A 23,502-nucleotide genomic window follows, 5' to 3' on the forward strand; every position below is an offset into this window, starting at 1 on the left:
CCACACCGTCAAAGCTATCCCCGATATTGTTATCCTTCCTATACAGGTCTTCCGTATATTCTTGCCACCTTTTCTTGATCTCTTCTTCTTCTGTTAGGTCCTTGCGATCTTTGTTTTTGATCATACCCATTTTGGCCTGGAATTTACCTCTGTTTAACACAAGTATCCTTCTTTAAGGCAATTTTGTGGTACAACACACATACGTACATTAGAAAAACATGGGTGACATGGAAGATGGTGCTGTCTACATACCCCTGGTAAAATTCCTGGATTGAGGATTACTCAATAAAAATCTCATTTGAAAGGATAGGCAATCTCATTGTAGCATTAGAACAAAATCTTTTTCAGAACTGCTCTCAAATTAGGCAACTGCTGCTGACTGGCAGTTATTAATTCCATTCTGAACTGCAAAATAAAGTGTTTAGTCATACTTATTTTAAATACTGTGTTGTTTGCTAGTCCTGAAAAGTCAGTTAAATGGCTCTACAGAATGTAAAATACTGTTGATGAATGTTGTTTCCAGGTATCACCCATTTCTCCCCTTTCTACAATTCTTTAATCTTTTGGGGTGATTTTTTTGCCATTTCAGTATTTAATGAGACCTCAAGGGTTTTGGCTGGACTTCTCCAATTGCTATCTATTTTAAAATATTACAGAAATTTATTTATTTATTTATTTATCAAATTTTTATCACCACCCATCTCTCCAAAAAGGGGGACTCTGGGCAGTTTACAATAAAAGTAACAAAACTATAAAACATACAAAATACAGTATGAACAGCCAAATATAAGTAGAAATAAAGTAAGTATAAAATCCAAGTAGCGATCAAATCTGGTTCAGCAGGGAGGGCTCTACAGCGCTAGCCACCCCCAGGAAGAACTATTGTCCTTCCTATCCTAGGTGAGGCAGCAGAGCCAGGTCTTCAAATTCTTCCGGAAGGCCGGGAGCGAAGGGAACTGCCTCACTTCTGGGGGCAGAATGTTCCAGAGGGCGGTCACCACTTCAGAGAAGGCCTGCCTCCTGGACCCCGCCAAGTGGAATTCCCTTACTGACGGGGTCCGTAGCATGCCATCTCTGTATGACCGGGTAGGACGGGTCGATGTCATGGGGATGAGATGGTCCCTCAGGTAGCCTGGACCATGTAGGGCTTTAACGGTCATAACCAACACCTTGAATTGGACCGGGAAGCAAACTAGAACCCAGTGCAGCTCACAAAGCAGTGGTGTCACATGTGCCAATCTTGGGGCACCAATAACTGCCCGCGCAGCCGCATTCTGGACCAGCTGAAGCTTCCGGATTCTCTTCAAGGGTAGCCCCATGTACAGCATGCTCCAGTAGTCTATATGGGAGATGACCAGGGTGTGAGTGATTGTTCGGAGGGCATCTCGATCCAGGAAAGGGCGTAAGTGGCGCACAACACGAAATTCAATTTGGATAGTGAGAAACCCACTGACTAAACCTGCTCCTCCTCCTGGGCCTTTTGTAGGGATCTGATACTCTGCTTTTCATAGCTCTGAACTAAATAGTATCACTTGCAAATTGCTGCTGGTCAAAGGGACAACTTGAACATTATTTCAAAATCTGGCATTTCTTGAGGAAACTCACATTTTCCCCCCAATACCTATTATGAATAAGAATCCCAGATGCTTCAGTGAAATTTTAATATTGTTACAAGGCTCAAACTATTTTCTATAAACATCTTTCATGCCAGGTTCTCTTGTCGACCAAAGTTATAGAAACAACTAACATCTTAACTACATATTTATGAAAGGATGTGGCACTGAGGAAATAGGCATATATGAAACACTGCTTAGTATGAAATGGTTTTAAGACTAGAGATATGATGCAGTTTGATCTCAATGCAAGCAAAATTGCTAATTCAACAATATTTAAAGGCTTACATTTCAAAATGATACGGTATTCTGGGACTGGAACCAAATGCATCATAAATCAGGCATAATATTTTTCCATGAAAATATATTATTTGAGACTATGAAAATGAAATTGGACATAGATTTCTTTTGAAGACATGGACTCATCCCGTACAAACAGCATTCTGCTAAAGTGGACTTGAAGACTAGGATAAAGATACCCCACCAACGCCTGCCATACAATGGTCAGTTGCACACTGCTAGAAAAGAAATGCATCCTTGAAACAAATGAAAGGAGATGGAGATTTGCATTCACATATATAAAGTTATGCAGATAGACAGCAGTTTAGAAACAGTATAATTTAAATAGAAATTCAATGCATTAATCAAATAGGAAGACTGTGAGCAGAGACCTGTCTGCTGATTCATTTTACTGATGTAGATGGATGCCTGCATAGGGTGTGGGCAAGAGGGTAAATTATGACAAATTGCTATGCCTGATATACTTGGATCAGACATCAAGAAGCAAGTACGTAATGGTGTCATTTACATTATGGTATTATCATGTGCATATCATCACTATGGCATTATTGCAGTTAACTGTGGTTGCTGCTGCTGAAATTTACTGGACTTAACTATTAATGGGCAGTCTCTGCTCTTTTTTCTTAGGTTTTTTTATCTTTAAAATTGACTGGGACTTCAACAAGAATAATTTTTTTAAAAAAACAAGACAGAAGGATACAATCTGTATGAAGGAAGAGTAAAAAGTGATTTCATTTACGCTTCCTACATAGAAATGGGTTCTATGTAGGAAGCATAAACCGTGGAAGGAATCTTACATGTTTCTCTGTGCTTTCAGAACTTGCTGGTTCTTTTGGTAAATTAGGATGGTATAGCTATTATTTGCAGTTAAAAAGCATGTGTGTAGAGGAAGGTGCTTAAGCATCTTATTTCTTTCTGCATTTCTCTAGTTTTTCTTGTTTCTTTCACCCAAACCTAGGTTCTTATTTCTGTTTGTGATGAAAATATGGGCATGGGAAGAAGAGTAATTCACAGGAAGGAGTCCAGGGGGAAAATCTGTGGAGTGTTGGATAATTAACCATATATTAATATTGTAAACAGATTTTGTCGAAGTGTGATATAGTCATTTTCATAGGAGAAACAACAGCTTGTGTCTAAAGACATAGATTTAAGGAAGACTATGTAAATTCAGAGTTAGGCATTGTTATTCACTTGAAGGCACCTGATATTTTACAGCATGTCATGAAAGTATTCACAAAACGGTTGCTATGAGGATAAAGCACAACATACAGTACATTTTATTTAGAAGGTTAACTAGGTCCCACCCACAGGATGTTCTTTACCATGCGAGTGGGAAGTTAGTGTGGCCCAAATGCATTTCTGCAACTTTTTGTGAAACTAGAAATTGGTCCTTTGCTTCGTGATTTGACAGCTTCCTGGGGAGAGCCATGTTGCTTACTCTTGACATAGTTCTATTCCAGGTCAAGGTAAACAAATAATTGGAGGGAAAATAGGCAACCCATAGCACTAGGAAAAAAAATTCACTGTGTAAGTTGGTATACTCCATGGGAACATTCTAGTTTTCTTGATTGCACTCTTATCTTAGTATTGGGGAATAAGCCTTTGATTGCAAGAAGACCAAGTAGGATATACATGTACTGCTCCTAGTTAGGGACCTCTTTGGGCCTCCATTTGTTCTGGGTCAATTCAGCTGCTACAGAGAGACAGGTGCTTGCTGCTTCCATAATTTGTATATTGTTTTCTTCATCAGTGGCTAAATAACCTCCCTTCCTTTATTCTAATCTTACAGTGTAGATTCTGTTTCAGTGATCCATAATATCAACGCAATGGGGATACATAACTCCTTGAGCCCTCTGTGCCTTCTTGATCACAGAGGTTGTGCTGTGTCTTTATCCCCAGGAAATAGCAAGAGATAGAAAAGGATCTGTGCATTTCTACCCAAAGCCAGTGTCTAGATGTGAATGTATCCAGCCTGCTTAGCAGGAAGAACACTGGGGAGAGCTCTTCCAAAGCAACATGACCTTGACAAGAGCCAAAATAAAAGCTGCTCAGAAATTTTGTCTGGCCCAAGGAACTTTGAGACACACACCTCCTCTTGCAAACTTTAGTTTTGAGCATGGGCAAAATTTTCCTCTTAAGCAATAGAATGTTACACAATTTATTCAGTACAGCAGTCAACTCATACATTTGCATCCAGTGTTGATTTTAGTTTTCCCAAATATTGAAATAACAGCAGGATTTCAACACTGGAGTGGACTGTCTTGTGAAACATTTATTTCAGGCTTCAAATGTCCATGTATTTCAGGTCCAAATGCTGAGAAGTCCAAGCTCAGCAGACAGTCCATTTGGCAAGGCATGACCTTATGAGCCAATGAGAGGTCCTTCTTGAATTACAGAAGACCTTTTACACAATGCGTTGTGCTAAGCAAAATGGATAGAAAAAGTCCTTCCTTCTTCTCCCCGTGCCATTTTTTAATTACCATGCACATAACAAAAATACAGTCTACTCTGTGCTACTGAAATGTATCTCAAGTTATACACATTTTACTATCCAATAAAATCTTTTAGTCTCCAGTATACAGAAGTGGTAATGGCAATCTTTTTAGAATTTAAGCTGTGCACTTAGTGGAATGTCATCTGAATCTAAGAATATAATAAATTAATGTCACGTATTTGCAGAATCTCTATATATCTTTGTTCACCAATGTGTCAGTTTCTTCAAATTACAACCTTCCAGATTCTGTCCATCCAGATCCAGACTGACAAGATAGAAAATACTTTCCACCTTGTAGCTATTTTTAATCTTGTGGTTGCTAATAATAGTATGATTTTGTTTATAAATGTATATTAATATTCTAAGCAGACCCTTGTTATGGTGGCATCTGTCCATTTTACACCATCCCTTTCAACATGCCTTTGTCAGAATGAGTGGAATTAATGTAAAAGCCAGGATTTAGCTTAATCTGTCATCTTTTAGTATTTGTTTGTTAAGTTTGGGCTGAAGTCTCTTTAAGCCTTTTGTGCATAAACCTTTTGTGATAGCCCAGTCTGACTTGCTCCTTGAATTACTCACTCAGGCTGAAGAGGATTGACTTCTCACCCACTAACCTTTCACACACTAAAACCACTTGTCCTCTGTTTGATGCTTTTTGAATATAGGAAGTTGAGACAGATTTAGGCTCAGCCTGTTTTGAGATTTAAATAAATGAAGTTTTTTTCAGCTGAAACTTTCTCTGGTGACATGGCAAAACTGCATTTTTCATTTTCATGTGTGACAAGTATTGTTAAATTCAACATTTGAGTTTACTTATTAAAAATTAATTATAAATATGTAATAGGTTGAAGGTATTTCTTTAACCTTATAAATAAAATAGAAGATACAGCATAGCAAACCAGAATATCCTGATTGGTTCTGCCTGTGAGCTTCAGTCAAGTGTTAGTTGACATGTATTTGGATAAACAGAAATTGCTGCTCTGTGAAATGGAAGACATTCAATTTCCAGGCTTCTTGTTTTAGGCCATGAAGAAGGAATTGTACCAAGTCTGTTCATTTTGCTTTGGCATGAACAAACCACAGGGGAAAATAAACCACAACATGTAACCCATATGCATCCAAAATGCTACTTTTGCCCCTCTGAAGGGGAGATAAAAGCTAGGGCAGACGTTGGAGAGTTTGGTTTCCTACTAAAACTGGCAGTGTGGTTTATCACTGAAAATCAACACAATGTATAATTTTTCAAACTTTTAAATTGTGTACTGCCTTGGAAGTGTCAACATCCCCTTTGAGAGATGGGGTTTAGAATTGCCATGGCCTCAACAATTTTAAGGTAGTGAGCAGTCCTTACTAAATAAACCAGTGTTTCTCAACCATGGCTGGCTGGGAAATTCTAGGAGTTAAAGTCCACACATCTTAAAGTTGCCAAGGTTGAGAAACACTGAAAGAAACATTTGCCAAATAAGGACTGGAAGAAGGTGCTTGAAAATAACAGGGTAAAAGGCTCTTAAACTATTAAGCCTGGCCTTGTGTTCTGATAAAAATAGTAACTTTTGTTTGGGCCAAGGGGATGCATTTAGGGAAGAAAAGGAAAGAAAAATAATATAAGTATTTAGATAGCTGGAAATTTTGCTTTGCACATACGACTGTCTAGTTTTCCAGCTTTTGGTGGGAATTTTGTTGAGGAATTTCATTAAGGACAATGCTTTGATATAATGTCTTTGAAAACTATGATGTACAACAGGCTTTCTCAGCCTAGTGGCCTCCATGCGTATTGGATTACAACTCCTTTTTTCTTCTGCCAGCGTGGCCAAACACTTGTAGAAGGCACTGGGTTGAGAAAGACTGTTACAAGCGGAGCCAAAAAGTGGATTCTGGTTTAGCAGATGTCCATAGTAATTAGACCAGTGTTTTTCAAATTTGGCAACTTTAAGATGTGTGGACTTCAGTTCCCAGAATTCTGGGAGTTGAAGTCCACACAACTTACAGTCGCCAAGTTTGAAAAACACTGGACTAGAAGGAGGTTGAATAGGGACTGAGCCATCACTAAGGATTCTGTAGCTGCAACATTTTACTTTAAAAGTATATTTTAAGGTGAATAAATAGTTACATTTGGCTTGTAATCTTAGATAAAGAACGTGGTTTGAGACTACGCTTTACACGTTTAATGGAACAAATGCACTTCCTGGCACATCCACTTAAATTGGTTATCTGGTGTCAGTGCTGGAGAAAATCTCTGGTGTCAGAGGGACCAATGGCTGATGCAAATTGAGAAATTCTTCTATGTGCATAGATAGGAATATCCACTGAGGAGTGAGACATGACTATGAAGGCACAGAAAAAACACAGTCTGCTAAACATTTTCTCCAAAGGTAGGAACTAATCCTATATTGGGAATGCAATTCTTGAAGCAGCAATACTATTTTTCAGGCTCATGGGGGTGCCTGAAAAGGTAAGTCTCTTTTAATGAACAGTACGGTAGAGACGTGTTGCTCTTGTATGAGGCCTGAATCACTTACTTGATCTGATTTGGGAAAGGTGCACTGTTCTACTAAATATGGTCACTCCCCATATGTTTGATTCTTTTTTTCTCCTGCTATATTACCCAGAGATATTTTGGGCTCTTCTTCACTAGACATGTTCAAGCAGAAGCTAGACAGCCTTCTGTTGGGTCTGCTTTAATTAGAATTCCTGCCCTGAGCAGGGAACTTGGACTTCATAGCCTAAAGGGCACCTTCCCATGCTGTGTTTCTATGTTAAAATTATACATCAGTTGCATTTTTTGGAAAGGCTATAGTGAGTGCACCCAGGCTTTGGGGAACCATCCCTGGCTGTGCAGCCATGTCCTATATCAAGAGTCTTAAGTTAAGCCCCAGAGCCATAGAGGGCTTCATAACCTTCTTTCTTTTTGTGGCCACTGGACTCTCTCTGACAATGCAGCTGAAGTTTGGTGGCAAGATTTCCTACCATTATGAGACAAGAGACATGCAGCAACTGCAGTATAAGCACTAATGTAGATTTAACATAAATGAAAATAAAGAAACCCTGCAACCTCCCTAAACTTTGAAAAATCTCAACTTGATCTTGTGTGTAATGCACCCCAGCATTTCCTATAATTGCCCCACTCATTGCTGCACTTGAATTCTCCTCTGAAAAATCTCTGTGGCCCTTGGCCACCAAAAAGTTACTTGTTCTTCTCCTTGTATATCATATTTTGAAAACTCGGCCACCATTTAGATTGCTTCAGGCAGACAACAACTAGTACTACCAAATAAAATATCATTTTCTAATTTTCTAAAACTAAATTCTTTCTTTCTTTGTAGAGAAGGAAAGCACCAGAGAGAAATAATAATAATAATAATAATAATAATAATAATAATAATAATAGCAGCCAAATTAGGAGAATCAAGGTAGTGTTTGAAGTTAAAACAAAATTAGAAATACAAATATAAAATAAAATATACAGAAAAATACCATCACCATTATCTACCAATCAGAACCACAAATCACTCTGGCCTGTTTGAAAAGCCAGGTTTTTCTAAAGGATGTCATTGTTGGGGTCAGACAAATAGTGGGGGCTGGGGGGGAGGTATTTCAGAATGAAGGAGTGGCAAAGTGAAGGTACAACTCCACAGTTCCATGAGATGACATTGTTTAATTGATGGGAACGAGAGCATGTTCACCCTGTCTGATCTTATGGGACAGGCAGAGCAGACAAGAAAAGTGATCCTTAAATAAGCAGGAAAATGAGAAGTGGAAAGACACAGATGGTCAGCACTCATACCCCCATATAATTTTACACACATGGAGGGGAACATTAGAAGCTTTGTCTGAAAGTACACTATATTTACTCCTCCAATCCATTTTTTTTTCTTTTCACATTACTTAGGATGCATTATACTTCTTTGCAACGTGCACCTAACTTTTGAATTTAGTTAAATTCGAAGAACCCTCTCTCTAATGAAAATTTCCATTAAACAGAATGCTGTTTTCTAAATGAGGGAAGTAATATTTAATACTATTTTGTATTATTATATAGTTGTGTTTTAATTTTGTTGTACACCACTGAAATCATTAATCTGACGGCTGCCTTTTATTTTGTTTCAGTGGCAAATGAAATGTTGCCGATGTGATTCCAGAACCCCCCGTGCATTCAACAGTCACCGGATAGAAAATGTCCTCTCTTCTACAGGACACTTGCGGTGGTGGCAATCTCAGAATGGTAAGTCTGATTTAGAGGGAAAAAAAAGGAAAGAGCCTGATGTGGACGTGCTGTTGAGCAGTCTTGTGGTCAGAACAATGATTTGAGAGGGACAAGGGTTGTGTGGATTTAGTAAATAGGGTTTGAGTTTCAATAGATTAACTGCAAAGAGGAAATGGATTATCTAACTTTTAGAAAAAGCTCTTTAGTTTCATAATCTTTGTGACCCACTGTTCTGATAATTTCTTTTCTTTTTTTTTGTCTCCTCAGATGTGAATCATGTTTCTCTCCAACTAGATCTAGACAATAAATTTCAGCTTGCTAACCTCCTGTTGGACTTCAGGGTATGTGCAGCACTCTCTTCTTGAGGAAATAAACTTTGTTTATTTCTTGGGGAAATAAACTATGTTACTTCTTGAGGAAATAAACTTTGATTCAAATGGCCTTTGCAAATGAAAGAGAATCTTGATCTCTACTGCAACCTTATCTGGATGTTAGGTCAATCACGCAGATTAGCTCCTGTCTCTCCTTTTGTCTTGCTAAGGGTAAAGAGTAAGATAATTGAATTCTAGTCATCTCTCCTTCCCTCTGTCTCTTCAGAGTCCTTTGCCAGGTGGCATGGTGATTGAGCGTTCTACTGATTTCGGCACAACCTGGAAGATCTATCAGTACTTGTCCACTGACTGCTCTGCTTCATTTCCCTGGATCCACAAGGGCTTTCCTCAGACCTGGCAGGATATCCGTTGCCAGGACATACAGACTCAACACAGACCACCTCAAAATGGGGGAAAGGTATTGTAAATGCAATAGTCTTTGGGCTAAGAAGACTACATGGGCTTTACTGAACCCAGAGTTACTGTATAAAATAATTTATTGCATTCGTTTATAATATTATATGTACTTATACACTGCCGAGTCAAATTCCAGGTAGTTTACAAGAACCATATAATATAAACAAAGCAATAATGAAAAGCACCACAGAACCTCAAGGGGTAAACTGTTTCACAGTCTTGAGACCACCACCCAGAAGGACTGCCTCCAGCTTCTCACTTAATTTGTTCATTTTGAAAGCAGCCATCATGCCCAATGAAGGAAATTGCCTTTCATCCAAGGGTACAGTTGTGTGATTCCAGCCTGAGTGAGTCTCGTTTTAAGGTCAAGGCCAATGAACTTTTGCATTCTTCTCATTCAGGCATAACTGTGTCCTCTCATCCCCAATTTCCCCCTCCTGACATTTGTTAGATCAGCTGGCTGAGATTTCAGATCAGAGTAATAGATTTCAAGCAGACTTGAGTTCCAGCATCTCTTTCCTGGAGAAGTTACAGTCTAGATACACACAGCAGTTCCTGACAGTGTTTCTGATGTGTTGATGAACCATCACTAATCTTTATGTTATAGCTTAAATTAAGTGGCCCTTTTATTTCTTTTTAAAATTTCTATCATTATTTTTTAATGAATGCTGCTGTATCTTGGCAGGAAGAAAGAGAGATGTGTCACACAATTCATAATCAGACTGGTGAAATCACAGTATGGAAAAATCTCATTTTAACATGGTGTTTAGGGGGAGAGGATACCTGTTACTCTTTAATGTCCATTAAATAGAAAGGTACATCATTGCAATGATTCATATAGTTCGTATGACATTGTTATTATGACATTTATGTGATTTGTGTAACCATATTGTCTGACATAAATTATGTAAAATGCAACAGTTGTTGTAAAATTAAGATAATTTTAATTGCCTAGTCTGGATTACTTTGGATGGATGAAAAAGCAAAGGACCTTTTCATTATTGTGGTGATGGGGGATGTCCAGATGGAAATTTGGTCTGTAATATTCAAAGTCCACTAAATAGGGGCCTGATAGATCAAGATTTCAAGGTAATTCTCTTTTGCCGGTGTGCACTATCATTTTGATTATAGTATAAAATACACTTTTAAAAACAGAAAGTGACATTGAGCTCATGTCCATGTCTTAATAGGCTGGAATTATTGAGCATGTTTGCTTATTAATAATTATGCATATTAACTAATCTCTCCAAATCAGTTCCTCCTACCTGTTCTAGTGATTAAACAAATCAGTGAGCTTCCATCTGTGGTTGGTTTATACTTACGTAGGTCCAAGCCAAGATCAATAGCTTGTTGCTCTCCTAAGAAGCCAGAACCAGAAACAAGGGTTTGTAAAGCTAAAATGCTTATTAAGTAATAGCTTCTTCATTTGTTTAATGGCAAGAGGTATCAAATAGGATTGGATAACTTACACCAGCATATGTAATCAATTGCAATAAGCTGCCATTGTTTAATATTAGAGTTTATCATGACTTGGAGTCATCTCATTGATGGCTTCTATAAAAGCAGGATAGAGGAACTCTTCCTGTGATTTTAATAATTTTCTCTTTCTTTGTGGTAAGATTGAATTCAACCCCATAAGCCTTGCATCTGGGATGAAGACATCTCAAAGCCAACGAATTAACAGTAAGCTTGTGTTTATGTTAGCTTGGTTTGGTTTCATTGCAAAAGGTGGGTTTGGGATTTATTGGAAGCTTACAAGAAGCAGAACTCTATATAGCTATGCATGGTTGCTGTTTCTTGTTTATTTTGAGGTTGCTTATGCCTTGACGCTTGCACGTAGTACCTCAGATGGATTACATTTTTCTACCTACTTAGGGAGGGATCATTGCTAGGTAGGAAGGCATTTCTTAATAAGTACTGTAATAAATATTGGATTTAGTATTATTGTCTAAAAAAGGATGGTTAAGCTTTCCTGCATTTTTCAAAATTTAATGTATTATTTTTTGGTAGAATTGTTATATTTCTTTCACACACTTGGATAAAATAATTCTGATGATGTTATGACTGAAACATGGCAATACCATGTTTTCAGATCTGCTTTATCCTATTTTTGTGTCTTTCCCAACCCCACACCTCCCCAAACAAAATGAAAATTCACTGTGATGGCCTGCAGGAATCTATGCTTTCCTCTGAGACTGTTATGTAGCCAATCAAGCACCCAAAGAAACACTTCCTTTTAATTTTACTGATAAATAGATAGAATCTGAGTGTAGGAGAGTTAACTAGATTTCCCACAAGAAGATTTTTCCCTGTAGGAGAGCTGGGATGAGATACAATGGCTGACAACCCAAGAAGGACCTAGACAGTGTTGTGTGCTGAAGATTCTTTATTGGCTTTGGTAAAGAGCAGTGTTAGTGGGTGAGCCTGAGAGGACTGGGTAGTGTCCACATTCCTTCAAACAGGGAGAAAGGCCCCATACAGCCTAAAAGTGGGAATGTCTTAGCTCTTCTCTTAACTCTAAACAGAGGTAGTTAGAATTAGAGATGAGTATGGTACATACAAGTTAAGCTAACATTACAGCTTGTAAACATTTTCAATAGACAAAAAAAACCCCTTTAAAATACATTGAAGCACTGTGATTCAGTGGCATACCAGGGCAGGGGGCAGTTTGACCCTAGTACAGACAATAAGGGGTTATGCTGCCAAAGACATGAGAAGTTTAGCAACAGGTGTGGAGTCAAGTTGCTGCTGTGTGGCAATCCACTGTTGGTGGTCAGTGATGGCCCAGGAGCAATGGATGAAAAAAATTATACCTTCAGGTTAGTTTTGACTCCTGGTAATTGCTCCCTACAGTTTTCTTGGCAGCATTTTTCAGAAGTGACTTGCCAGTTCCTTCTTCCTAAGGCTGAGAAAAGTGACTGGCTCAAGATCACTCAGCTGGCTTGGTGGCTAAGGCAGGACTAGAACTCTAGGTTTATAATCTGACACCTTAAACCCTACATCAAACTCTCAGCAATGAATGAGGGTGTATTAAAAAAATGATCCATTGCTAGACATACCACTGCTGTGATAAATTTCTAAACAGGCAATGGAATGAAGGACTGAGCAATGGAATGCAATCCTCAAGTTGTAAATTATAGTTGTAAAAACTAGGTTGTGAGAACCACAGTAAGTTCTGTTTGATGTTTTAATAAAAAAGGAAAACATGTATCAATATGTGGTTTGCATTGTGTCTTGCATCAAATTCTGTAAACTCACAAAAAACTATGTGACATGCACCACCAACTATTTCCTGCACAGCTGTGTGCATGGATTGGGCCCCTTTAAGATAAGGAATGTTGGGCAGGTGCAGTATGATGAATGTATTGCTATTTTAAACTCACACCAATACCCTTGACAAAGCTTTTCTCCAAGACCATGTTACACTGGAGCTGTGGGCATTGCAGCTACTTGCTTGGATATACATATTTATGTATGTATTTGTGTATGTGTGTGTATATTTAACTCACAAATGTGCATGCATGCATACATCCATACATGACTGTTGGGACTCAGTAATGACCCTATTCTTTCTCCCAAGAATTGCTTCACAAAGAAAATTACCCATGAATCTCCCTGTCTGTATGGTCACTGATAACACAGCTAAAGAACTTGGGTTTTATTCTGCTACTTGTCCCAGCATTCTGTGTATTTTTTCCCTTTTTCATCTGAAATAGATCTGGCTGAATTCACCAACCTGAGAATCAACTTCACACAGTTGTCCCGCTTTCCACATCAGGGGTACCGCTTACCCAGTGCTTTCTATGCCTTAAATGAGATGCAGGTGCAAGGGAGCTGTTTCTGCCATGGGCACGCAGACCACTGTGCTGCCCCTGATGCCTCTTCTGGAGAGCCCAGTGCTATGGTGAGAGAGATGATGCAGAAATATTGCTCTGTATAACTTTCTAGCTTGTCATTTGATTCTAGTGAATCTGCTCTGCACTCTGATCTCTCCATGATAGAATATGTTTCTACAGGTCTGCACTAATATGCTAGAAATACTTTGTGCTTTTGAAAACCAGAGAGAATTTCCTGGTATTATGGCATTATGCAGTGTCTAATTGCCAGAGGGGATGGGTTTTGGCCATCTGTTAAGACTGAGTTTCAAAAACAGATAGTTTGGCACAACAGTCTGATTCAGAATGCATTTCTGACTATCTTAAAGCTCCATGCCCACCAGCTTAGCTAGACTCCTGCCCTGACCTTCCTGCTGCCAGATTTTAAAGAATAGATCAGCTGCTTGCTTCATAATTAACTTATTATACAGTTGAACACAGATGTCTAGAAAGGACAGGGAATAAGAAAATGATATCCGCATGGAAGAGAATTACCAGCTTTCTTTACCCTTCAGTCAGTAGCTCTTTCTTGTAATCATAGTTAATGTTGTGGAGAGACAAAGAGGAAGAGGCAGAAGAGATGAGAATTCAATTTCTAGTCCTTTCAAGTAGGAAATGCTTCAAAAAGGAGCAGAAGAGTATGCAGGTCAGGGGTGATAAATGTTTGAGCTTACTAATGTTTGTTAGTTAGGAAAAATTAAAGGGTGGGTAGGGTTTGAGACCACTCCCCAATTACCTGCCCCCCTGCAAGTTGGGAGGGATCTGAGTGGTTGTAGGTATCTGCAGAGGCTCACACACTAAAAGGCCTCTAAATACTTAGTGGTTCTCTTGTTCTTATGCTCCTTTTTCTTCCTTTCCATCATTTCGGATTATGGTCAGGAGGACAGAAAGAACATTGGCTAGATAAGATGGTGGGCTTCTTATGGGAAGAGGCCTCAAAATTCCCCTTCATTTAGTGGCTCTTTGAATCTGGCACCTCTGCATGGGTACATATTCTTTGGTTTCCTGGCCAGGCATGGTAACAATGCCTTCTAGGGCTAAATAGCTTGGCGTTTCAGAGTTAAATATGAACTGTGAGAGACAGCATCTGACTTGCACAAAAAGGTCTTTGTATCAGCATAGACAGAGCTGGAAAGTAATCTTGCAAACAAGCTAAAATGGAACTTGTTCTCTGTCAAACTAGGCAGAAAGAGGCACAATGTGAGAAGCAGCTAAGTGTGAGAAGCAACTACAAAGGAGCAGCAGCAGGAGAAGCTATCATGCTATCAGAACTAAGTTTTCTTTACATTCTAGGTTCATGGGCATTGTGTGTGCCAACACAATACTGCTGGGCCAAACTGTGACCACTGTGCATCCTTTTACAATGATCAGCCATGGAGACCTGCTGAAGATGATAATCCTAATGAATGCCTTAGTATGTATGCCTATCTCACTTCCTAGGAAAATGTGTTTATTTAATAAAGCCTTCCAAAAAAATAGGTAGTGTTCCTAAACATATGTGTTTCTATAATTATGACAAACGTGTATTTCTCAGTTGCATGACTTACAGAATCATAAAAAAGGGAAGATCAGAAAAAGATAACTGAACATAGACATATCCTACATTTAAACCTTTCAGAATGCTGAGATGTATTAGAAGAGGCAGTGATTTTTATATACACATTTTGAACTTAGTCTTTTTTCATATTGATGGATGTTTTATTCTCTTTTTTTAGTTTTACTGTTAATTTTTACATTGTTTTATTTTTTCCCTGTCACACTGCCTTGGTTTCCGAACAGGAAAATGTGCATGTTTGTATGTTTGGGCATATGTGCAGGCTGGCTGGGGAATTCTGAGGGCTGAAGTCTACACATCTTAAAGTTGCCATGTTTGAAAAACACTGCACTAACAGAACACCTCTTTGCTATTCATTAAGCATTTTTGGCATCTGTGGCAGTCCGGAAAAACAAGGGTGCTGCTACTTTGAACTCAAAACAGTGAACTTCTCAAAACAGTGGCACCTTTTCTTCAGGCTGTTGTAAAGCCTGAAAAAATATCAGCTGTTAGTGGAGTGATGCTGTGCTCATGCTGGCATTAGGTCTGAAGCACTTCTGAACTACTTTCAAAGCATGCACAGCACCCCCTGTCTTTCCACTGAGAAATCAAGACCGTATGCCAAGCTAAGTATAGCTCTCCACCGTGCTCTGTGTCAGTGGTTCCTGACCTTTTGTTTTATGCTGACTATGACATCATAATCAAATGTTTTTGCAGACCTCTGTGGAAGTCAAGTGCTGGTAATGTGGTGCTTACAGTTGCCATGTTATCTGTGATCCCCCAAGTGGCTGAGGTTTTGCTAGATTGCAAATCTCATAAGAATAACCAAAGATTTGGTGAATTTATGAGAATTTATTCATTTAAAAATATATATTCTATTTTTATTTTGGCATGTGTACTATAGACGGCCTGTACTATCTGCACCAAAGGTCTGGGGATCACAAGATGGGAACCACTGTTCTTTCAGAATATAAAAGAAATCTATTGCGGATGATTTTAAAGAAGGAGATAGTGTGATCTATCAGTGCGGACTCTGTTGCAGAACAATAGTATACCTTTGGGAAAAATGCATATAGAAAGAAAGATAGGTTTGGAAAAGTTCCATATTAACACCCATATAATATGGATAATTCTGTTCAGAAAGCATGTATTAGGAGTAGTTACATTAAACACAATATATATTTCCTCTGTGATTGTGGAAAACAAAGTCCATTGATTAGTGAAAATTAGAGATCAACAAAATGCATAAATTTGTGTATAAGCACAAATGCAGGTTGTGTTCTTTAAAAAAATGACCAAAAATTGATAACGTGGATTAAGAAGTGAATATATATGAAGGTGTAGATGATATTTCTATTAAATTGATTTATTGTAAGGCTACTGTATTTGGGTTGCAACAATCCAGATGACCATAAGATGGCAACAAGTGACCGAGGTTTCTCTGTCTGTGCTTCAATCTTCTGGTGATCCAGATGTTTGCAGCCCAGATGTAATAACCCTGATGTATAGATTTTCTTCAATTAAACCTTTATATACTTCTCAGACTGATAAAGAGACCAAAGTGTCATCTGGTGGTGAAACTGAAAAGTTAAACACCATTCTTTTTATTGAGCATCACATGTGATTTGGCTTACTTTTCCCTTCTAGGATGCAATTGTAATGGACATTCCCACAAATGTCACTTTGACCGAAGTGTATACCAAACAAATGGGGGAATGAGCGGGGGTGTGTGTGAAGATTGCCAGCACAACACAGCAGGGAGGAACTGTGAACTTTGCAAAATAAAATTTTTTCGTAACCGACGGTATGATCTTAGTCATCCAGAGGTCTGCCTACGTAAGTGGTGTTTAAGCCTTCTCTCCATTTCATATTTTCTCCAGAATTCTGTTTTATTTATGAAAACTTCAGAAAAGATGCTTACTTTCTCTGTGTTTTAAAAGTTCTTATTTAATTTATTCAAAGCAAGCAAAGGATTATAAAATTCCAGGTAGCTCTTGGCAAAGTCATGTTTTCTGTCAATTTAACAAACTATAGAAACCTGAACACTGAAGGTCACTGAAGATACAATGAATTTCTTATGGGAACCCCTAGTTGCCTTCTTTCTGAAGTCCATTCTCAGATTTCCCTGAGAATTAGGAATGATTTGAACTGACTTAAGTTTGAAGGGTAGATGCACCTCAAGATTCTTTCTACATATTCCAGTTCCTCTTTCTTTCACCTCTCTTCTTTGGAACTAATTTTAGGATAGTTTAATTACTGATTTATGTTTTATTGCTGTTTTATTTTATTTCTCACTTCTAGTTTCCCACTTTGGTGGCTTCATAACAGAAAAGTATTTTTTTTCCTTTTACCCCAATTCAGCTCACTGTTCAAAAAATTATATTGCAAAACAAAATGAAACATTCAAAAACAGCCTGGCCTGATTTGAGGGATGTGATACACCAATTACCATATAAGAGAGAGGGAACAAATTTAGTTACCTACCACTGACTAACTTGTGAAAGCCATTTATTTATTCACATGCTGTTTCTACTCCAACTGGTATGGACCAATTTTAAATGACTATCAGACCAGTGGTGGCTGTTCTTCTTAACAGTATCCAAGAATAGTTACAGAACGGAGTAGAAACGTGGCAGGCAAGGTGGGTGCAAATGACCAACACTCCCGCTGACTGGCTAATTCTCCTTATTGATTCTCCATAGATGATAGAGGTATCATAAAATGTCCTTCCTGTTGCCAGCCCAGCTCTGCTTTTCCTGTTGATCTAGATATGCTCAACAGGAAGTCCATCTTGCTATTGCCCACTTGCCTACTCTACTTCCTTTCTTGGTTCTTTATTAAGGTTAGGAAGATACATGATAAGGAGCACTACTCAGAACATCACAGCAATGCATACTGTAACATCAATTAAGTCTTCATCACTGATAAGTGGAACATCTTTTGCTCTATTTCAGCTCCTTATTGTCCACAGTTTTGCTTGCCAAGCTAGGACATCAGGCCTTGTTCCATACCAGACTTTTAAAAAGTCCTAGAATATGCAGCCATATTTACACATTGAGGGCGAGTAAAACAAGTTAAGAGGCAAATTAAGAGAAATTAAGAATATTAAATTCCCATGTAAATTCCCAAGCTGTTTTTTAGTTTTGATGTTATTTTGACTTTAGGCTGCAATTTTTAAAATGCTGTAGTTATAACTTTTTTCTTTTAAGCTTGTGAGTGTGATCCAGATGGCACTGTTCCTGATTCTAGCTGTGACCCCACAAATGGTCGTTGCATCTGCAAGGACAATGTGCAAGGAGACCGTTGTCATCTTTGCAAGCCTGGCTTTACTCAGTTGACCAACTCTAACCCCCGAGGTTGCAGAGGTAAGTTGAAACCTGAAATAGATCAAGAGGATGCATTTGCAAATGGCTTGCACCATTTCCTGAGGTGCAGTTTATATTGGTATTAGAACCGCCCAGAGTCCCTATTTTAAGGAGATTGTGTGTACTCCCTTAATGAGCTTGCAATTAGACGACAAATATAGAAGGTGCTGTGAATATTGAAGCCCCAAGTTCACTTTACTCCGAGCAAAAGGTGACCCATTTTTCACACAGCCAGACCCAGTGATTAAATTGAAACTTCACACTAAGCCAATATTGTATGTTCACACAATGTGTTTAATGGGGTTGTGAAAAGGGAAAAAGGGAGAAAAAAGGCACAGACAGTTGATATTGGTTAACAGCTACCCAGACCTGTTTGTGGTGGTGTTGACCCCAACTGCATCACAGCGGTTTTGTTTTTTTTTTGCTTGAGAAAAGCAAGCAAGCAAACAAACAAAAGCCCTCCAAGAAGGAGACGGAGAGCCAGCCTTGCAGCTACCTTTGCAGTGGCTGGGAGGACTGTAAGTAAGGCCTCTGGGGGATGACAGATCAACATTCCCAGTACAGCTCTGCCAGTTCATGGAGTTGAGATAAGTAGGCAGAAGAGGAGATGTCTTGCTCACCTGTGTTGTGCAAAGGTGCCCAATATAAGTTCCTTGCTTGCAAATCATGGTTTATAGCTTACTGTGTTATGTAAACTCAGACAATTGTGACTTATTTAATAAACAAGTCATGATGAAATGTGTGAATCAGGCCATAGCTTCGCCACTCTAGGTTTGTGGTAGGCATTAAATCTAAGCTCAGAGTGGTTTTGTCTTTTAAAGTTTCAAAATTGCCTGGACAATTCTACTTGCATTCATATTTGCAAATCCTGATGTTTATTTGCCAGGTCTCAATAATAAGAACTTGGGTATGTGATTTAAGATGAGCATCAGCTTGCAAAACTAATCTCACTTCTTACATGGAAATCTTAGAATGATTCTTATTCATCACCATCAGTCTCCCATGCAAATCTTGTGTTGTTTTGATTTGAACTTCTATGAAGTCCCAACCAGTAGCCATATATGAGCGTTATTGTTGCTCTTCAGTTACTTCCCAGGAGGTGGCAGTAAGTAATTGTTAAATTAGTTCAGGCAGAACAATAGAATCAAATCACAGCAATCTTTTTCCTCATAAAAGCCTGCCTGCCTGCCTGCCTTATTCATCTAAGGAAAAGAAAAAAAGAGAATTTATACTGAATTTCGATCTAAATGTCATAATACAGTATCTGGTTAGTAGAGCATGCACACAAACACCATTTCTGCTCTCAATTTGAAACTATATTCCTGACACCAAAGTTTATAATTCCTGGATTGGAGATTTCAACGTTTGTGTTTTGTAATGGTCAGCTTCAATCTGCAGTGCAGCCAATAAGCAACCAGATTTTTTCTCAAATTGAAACTCTAGATGTAGGTATCCTGGTAGTTCCTTTTCCTCAGCTGCATGTTTTATAGGAAAACTAAACCAAAGGGATCTTATGGTGACTTTATACAGATGTATTTCGTTGGTAGTAATAAGGAAGTGTTTTCCTTTGCATTTTTCCTGGATCTTTTGTCTTCTCAGTCTAGTTTGTCCTCCTGCTGGTCTCTCATCCATGTTATAAGCAGGTCTGGCCAAACTTAACTTTTTGAGATCAGCAAGGGAATAAACCTCCTGTGAAGGTGGATCTTAAAATCTTAGAGTAGTTTTGTGTTATATTCATATTTCACTCTGAATTAGAGCTCTTCGCTCTTGTTCCTTCCTCATTTGTTTTTCTACTGTCCAGTCTTTGCTATCCGCTTAAAGTGCAGATTCAACAGCAAGTAGTCCTCCCTTTCTGTTTCTGGCATATGAGTTGCTTGCTGTGGCAGGAACTTCAACCCATGGCAAAGTGAGTAGCTGCAGACCATTGAGGAGGACCTATTTTTCCACAAATAGAGAGGAACAGTCAGTGTGGATCCCCACTCATGCTCATCCTGCTAAGAAGGAATACATTTTTAAAACTGGTCATTGTAGATGTCTCCTGCAGGCAGTGACCCACACACATACTTCTCCTCTTTCTGTTTGTAAGAAAGGCTTCACACCTTCCTCTTCAACCAGACCCTTTCAGTTGTGATTTCCAGATCTTTTATTATTGCTAGCTGTTTTGTTCAGACTTACTAGCATTCTACTTTCCTCATTGACCAATCAGAGGCTATCAGGAAGGGCATGAAGACAATAACCTTCCCCATTTGTTGTCCCCTAACAGTAGTATTTAGAGGCACTCTACTTCTAATTTGGTAGAACTATATAGCTTTTCATTCCTCCATAAAACTGTTCTAATCCCTTTTCAAAGGGCAGCTAAACTCACAGTAATAACTACTGTGTGGCAATGAATTTCACAAATTCAGTGCATGGAACAATAGGATTGGGGAAGACAGTCTGAAAACCTGGTTATTTTGCCACCTATGACTGGAAGTGGTGTGGTCCAGAATTGTGTCTCCTCAGTCTGATACTATTTTGTGTCAGATAGCTCTGATACTTCCTCCTCTTCCTCCTCCTAGCAGTTCTGATCAGGTGGCTGGCTCTGTTTTGTTTTTCAGAGTGTGCCTGCAACATCCTGGGCAGTCGCAGCCACGTGCCCTGTGATGATGAAACTGGACGCTGTTTCTGCCTCCCTAATGTGGTGGGAGAGAAGTGTGATGAGTGTGCTGTGAATCACTGGAAAATTGCGAGTGGCGAGGGCTGCTGGCCTTGCAACTGCCACCCTCAGAATTCCCTCAGCCTTCAGTGTAACCAGGTATCAGCTGCAAAGAAGAAACAGAGCAATAGCTTCCAATTCTGGAGGGTGGGAAGGCAGAGGGAAATTTGGAGCCATCACAATTCACAGCTCCATAAGCTGGGCACTCATCAGTCTGTTGCTGAGAGGAAGGTACTGTTTTGTTCTCCTGCTACAGATGCTTTCAGATGAGGCTGAATCCCCCAGCCCCATCCACATAAATTTACAGGAATAAATTTTTGAAGGACCACAGCTCTCCATTTCTAAACCTCTGATATTTTTCCATGCTATCTTCCATTCTTTTCCTTTACCACAGAAATTCCACTGGGGAGTGGAAGGTAGAATAGCTGCCCAACTAGGAACCTGGCATCTAAAAGCACCCTAGTTTATACGCTCAGTAAAATTAAGAGGCAGTGCTTTTCTTAGACTTTGTTGTTTATGAAACAGTGATGGAATGTCTAACAGATCTTGGGAACACAGAGGAGGGAGGAAGACCATTACACAGAAGATGCCTTAGTTCAGGGGAGGGGGGAAATGTGAGAAAAAGACTCGGAATAACTCTGCTAGGTATAAGTAGATCTGGAGAACTGCTTTGACAGGCTTTTAAGATTCTGTTATATTGCCTTACAAGAATAAAGATCATTCCAGAAATCCAAGTGGTTTCCTAAGTTTGCCAGTCTCAGAGGCTTGATAGGTACCTAGAAGCATTGAAACAAAAGTTCTCATGCTTTTTTTTTTTCCGTGAGAAAAAATGGAAGAACTGCTGGTGCCATCTGCAGCTTTGTATCTCAGATGGCAGCTTTGATTCAGGTTATGTTACTGAATTTTGTAGCTGGGAGGAAGAAAATGTAACTGAATAGGCATCATACAAAGAACATGGAACTTGGGAGCCGTTTAAAGCTTAGGAACCATCTAAAAGGTTAATACTTCCTTAGCAGGTAAAAAAGGGTGTTACCAAATAAGGAATTTAAAGCTGTTTGTTACATAACAGAAATCCCCCAATATCCCGCAATGTTTTATCTAGATGGAAGACAAATTTTTCTACCATTATAAAATGGACAGTATAGCAAATAGTGCATCAGGTCTTTGAAATGATCATATCTGCATGTAGAAACCTGCAGCAATATTGTTGTTCCCAGGTATGCTCATATATATGCTGAAGTGAAGGTGTTCCAAACCTGTGGCTTGGGAGCTTCCTTTTGGCAGCTATTTATAGACAACCATTTTAGCCTGCTGTTTCAACTAGCTAGTTGATTTGAGCACTCCACAGAGAGAAGATCTGTTTTTTGGATCCCTCAGACTCTTATTGATTAAATGTTACTGCAGTACATTTTTTAAAAAAATTGCTACTTTTCTAAAGAATTAAAAGCAGTTCATAAGGGGGGTGGGGGTGGGAAGTGCATCACTTTATACCTCCAGAACAACCAAATGAGCTATATTTTAGTTATTTATTTAAGCCATCATTCGTCCTTGAGATGATCAAGATGGAAGCATAATCAATCTCTCTTAGTATATATAACTAAACATACATCATAAGGGTAAAAATAGGTAAGATAAATAGTAAATTATAATGTTATTTCACAAAAAAGTGGTAAACTTTAGGAGGTATATGGTATTAGTTAAAACATTTAAATCTCATTTACTTCACCAGTTATGACTTCATGGACAGTTCCATGTCACTTCTTGACAGCAGTACCCAAGTGGTTTGCCACTGACTTCTGGGATGTGTTTTTGTCCCAATTTAGTCCACAGACCTGGGATTTCCTGGTGGTGCCCCCTTCAAGTACAAAGCTGGTCTAATCTTACTTAGATATCAAATCCTGCTTTTTGAGATCAACCAAAGTTGGCTAGTTGCTGCCTGGGCCATAACTGAGCCATAAAAATAGACAGTAAATATAGTGGAACTGCTTAAACTGCTTCTACTGCTTTTCCAGTGTGGTGGGATTACAACTCTCAGGAATCCTCTGGACTGGCTAATTCTTGAAGCAGCAGTTCTGCTTCCATGTCTGGTTGAGAAAGTCTGGGTTAAGCTGAAAGACATACATTGTTGTGGTAACTGAACTTCAAAACCAAGCCAGGATTCAAATGCAGATGTCTCTTGTTACAAATCCAACACTAGGCTTGGAACAAGAAGACCTCACCCACTAGAAGACGCTACTTTCTTCTGTTTCACAGCTTGAGTTTTACCTTCCAAGCCCCCTCTGGCCTACTCTGTTCTCCAGATCATTGGACAAAGCTTTGTAATTTTGTGTTGTTGTCTTTTCCACACTGACATCTCTGTTTTTCTCTGCAGTTTACAGGGCAATGTCCATGCAGGGAAGGCTATGGGGGACTGACGTGCTCTACTGTTGAAGTACAGCAATGTCCAGACCACACATTTGGAAATGTTAGGACTGGATGTAGAGGTATGGAAAGTTGGCCATATCTGCTTGGAGACTTCTGGGTATTTTGTGGATCATTGCTAACTAGCTGTCCTCAACATCAACATTTTTCTGTTGACATCTGTTTCTGCTCTAACTCTTACCAGAGATTTGTAACCATTTCCTTTCGTTTTGA

General features: G+C 38.9%; 1 protein-coding gene across 3 annotated transcripts in view; it reads left to right on the forward strand.

The window, feature by feature from the left end:
- The window catches only part of LAMB3 (laminin subunit beta 3), a 62,785-nt gene that overhangs the window by 15,609 nt on the left and 23,674 nt on the right, over positions 1 to 23,502 (forward strand). For 2 of the 3 annotated variants that reach the window (XM_063297449.1, XM_063297447.1), the window contains exons 3-12: positions 8,515 to 8,629; positions 8,879 to 8,952; positions 9,209 to 9,400; positions 11,019 to 11,082; positions 13,116 to 13,303; positions 14,568 to 14,688; positions 16,456 to 16,644; positions 18,018 to 18,173; positions 20,771 to 20,967; positions 23,240 to 23,351. In XM_063297449.1, coding sequence (XP_063153519.1) covers positions 8,515 to 8,629; positions 8,879 to 8,952; positions 9,209 to 9,400; positions 11,019 to 11,082; positions 13,116 to 13,303; positions 14,568 to 14,688; positions 16,456 to 16,644; positions 18,018 to 18,173; positions 20,771 to 20,967; positions 23,240 to 23,351 — 1,408 coding nt within the window. The remainder of the gene's footprint in view (positions 1 to 8,514; positions 8,630 to 8,878; positions 8,953 to 9,208; positions 9,401 to 11,018; positions 11,083 to 13,115; positions 13,304 to 14,567; positions 14,689 to 16,455; positions 16,645 to 18,017; positions 18,174 to 20,770; positions 20,968 to 23,239; positions 23,352 to 23,502) is intronic. The other variant, XM_063297448.1, reaches the window with a different exon arrangement.

Source organism: Candoia aspera, chromosome 3 (assembly GCF_035149785.1).
Source record: "Candoia aspera isolate rCanAsp1 chromosome 3, rCanAsp1.hap2, whole genome shotgun sequence".
NCBI classification, from domain to species: Eukaryota; Metazoa; Chordata; class Lepidosauria; order Squamata; family Boidae; genus Candoia; species Candoia aspera.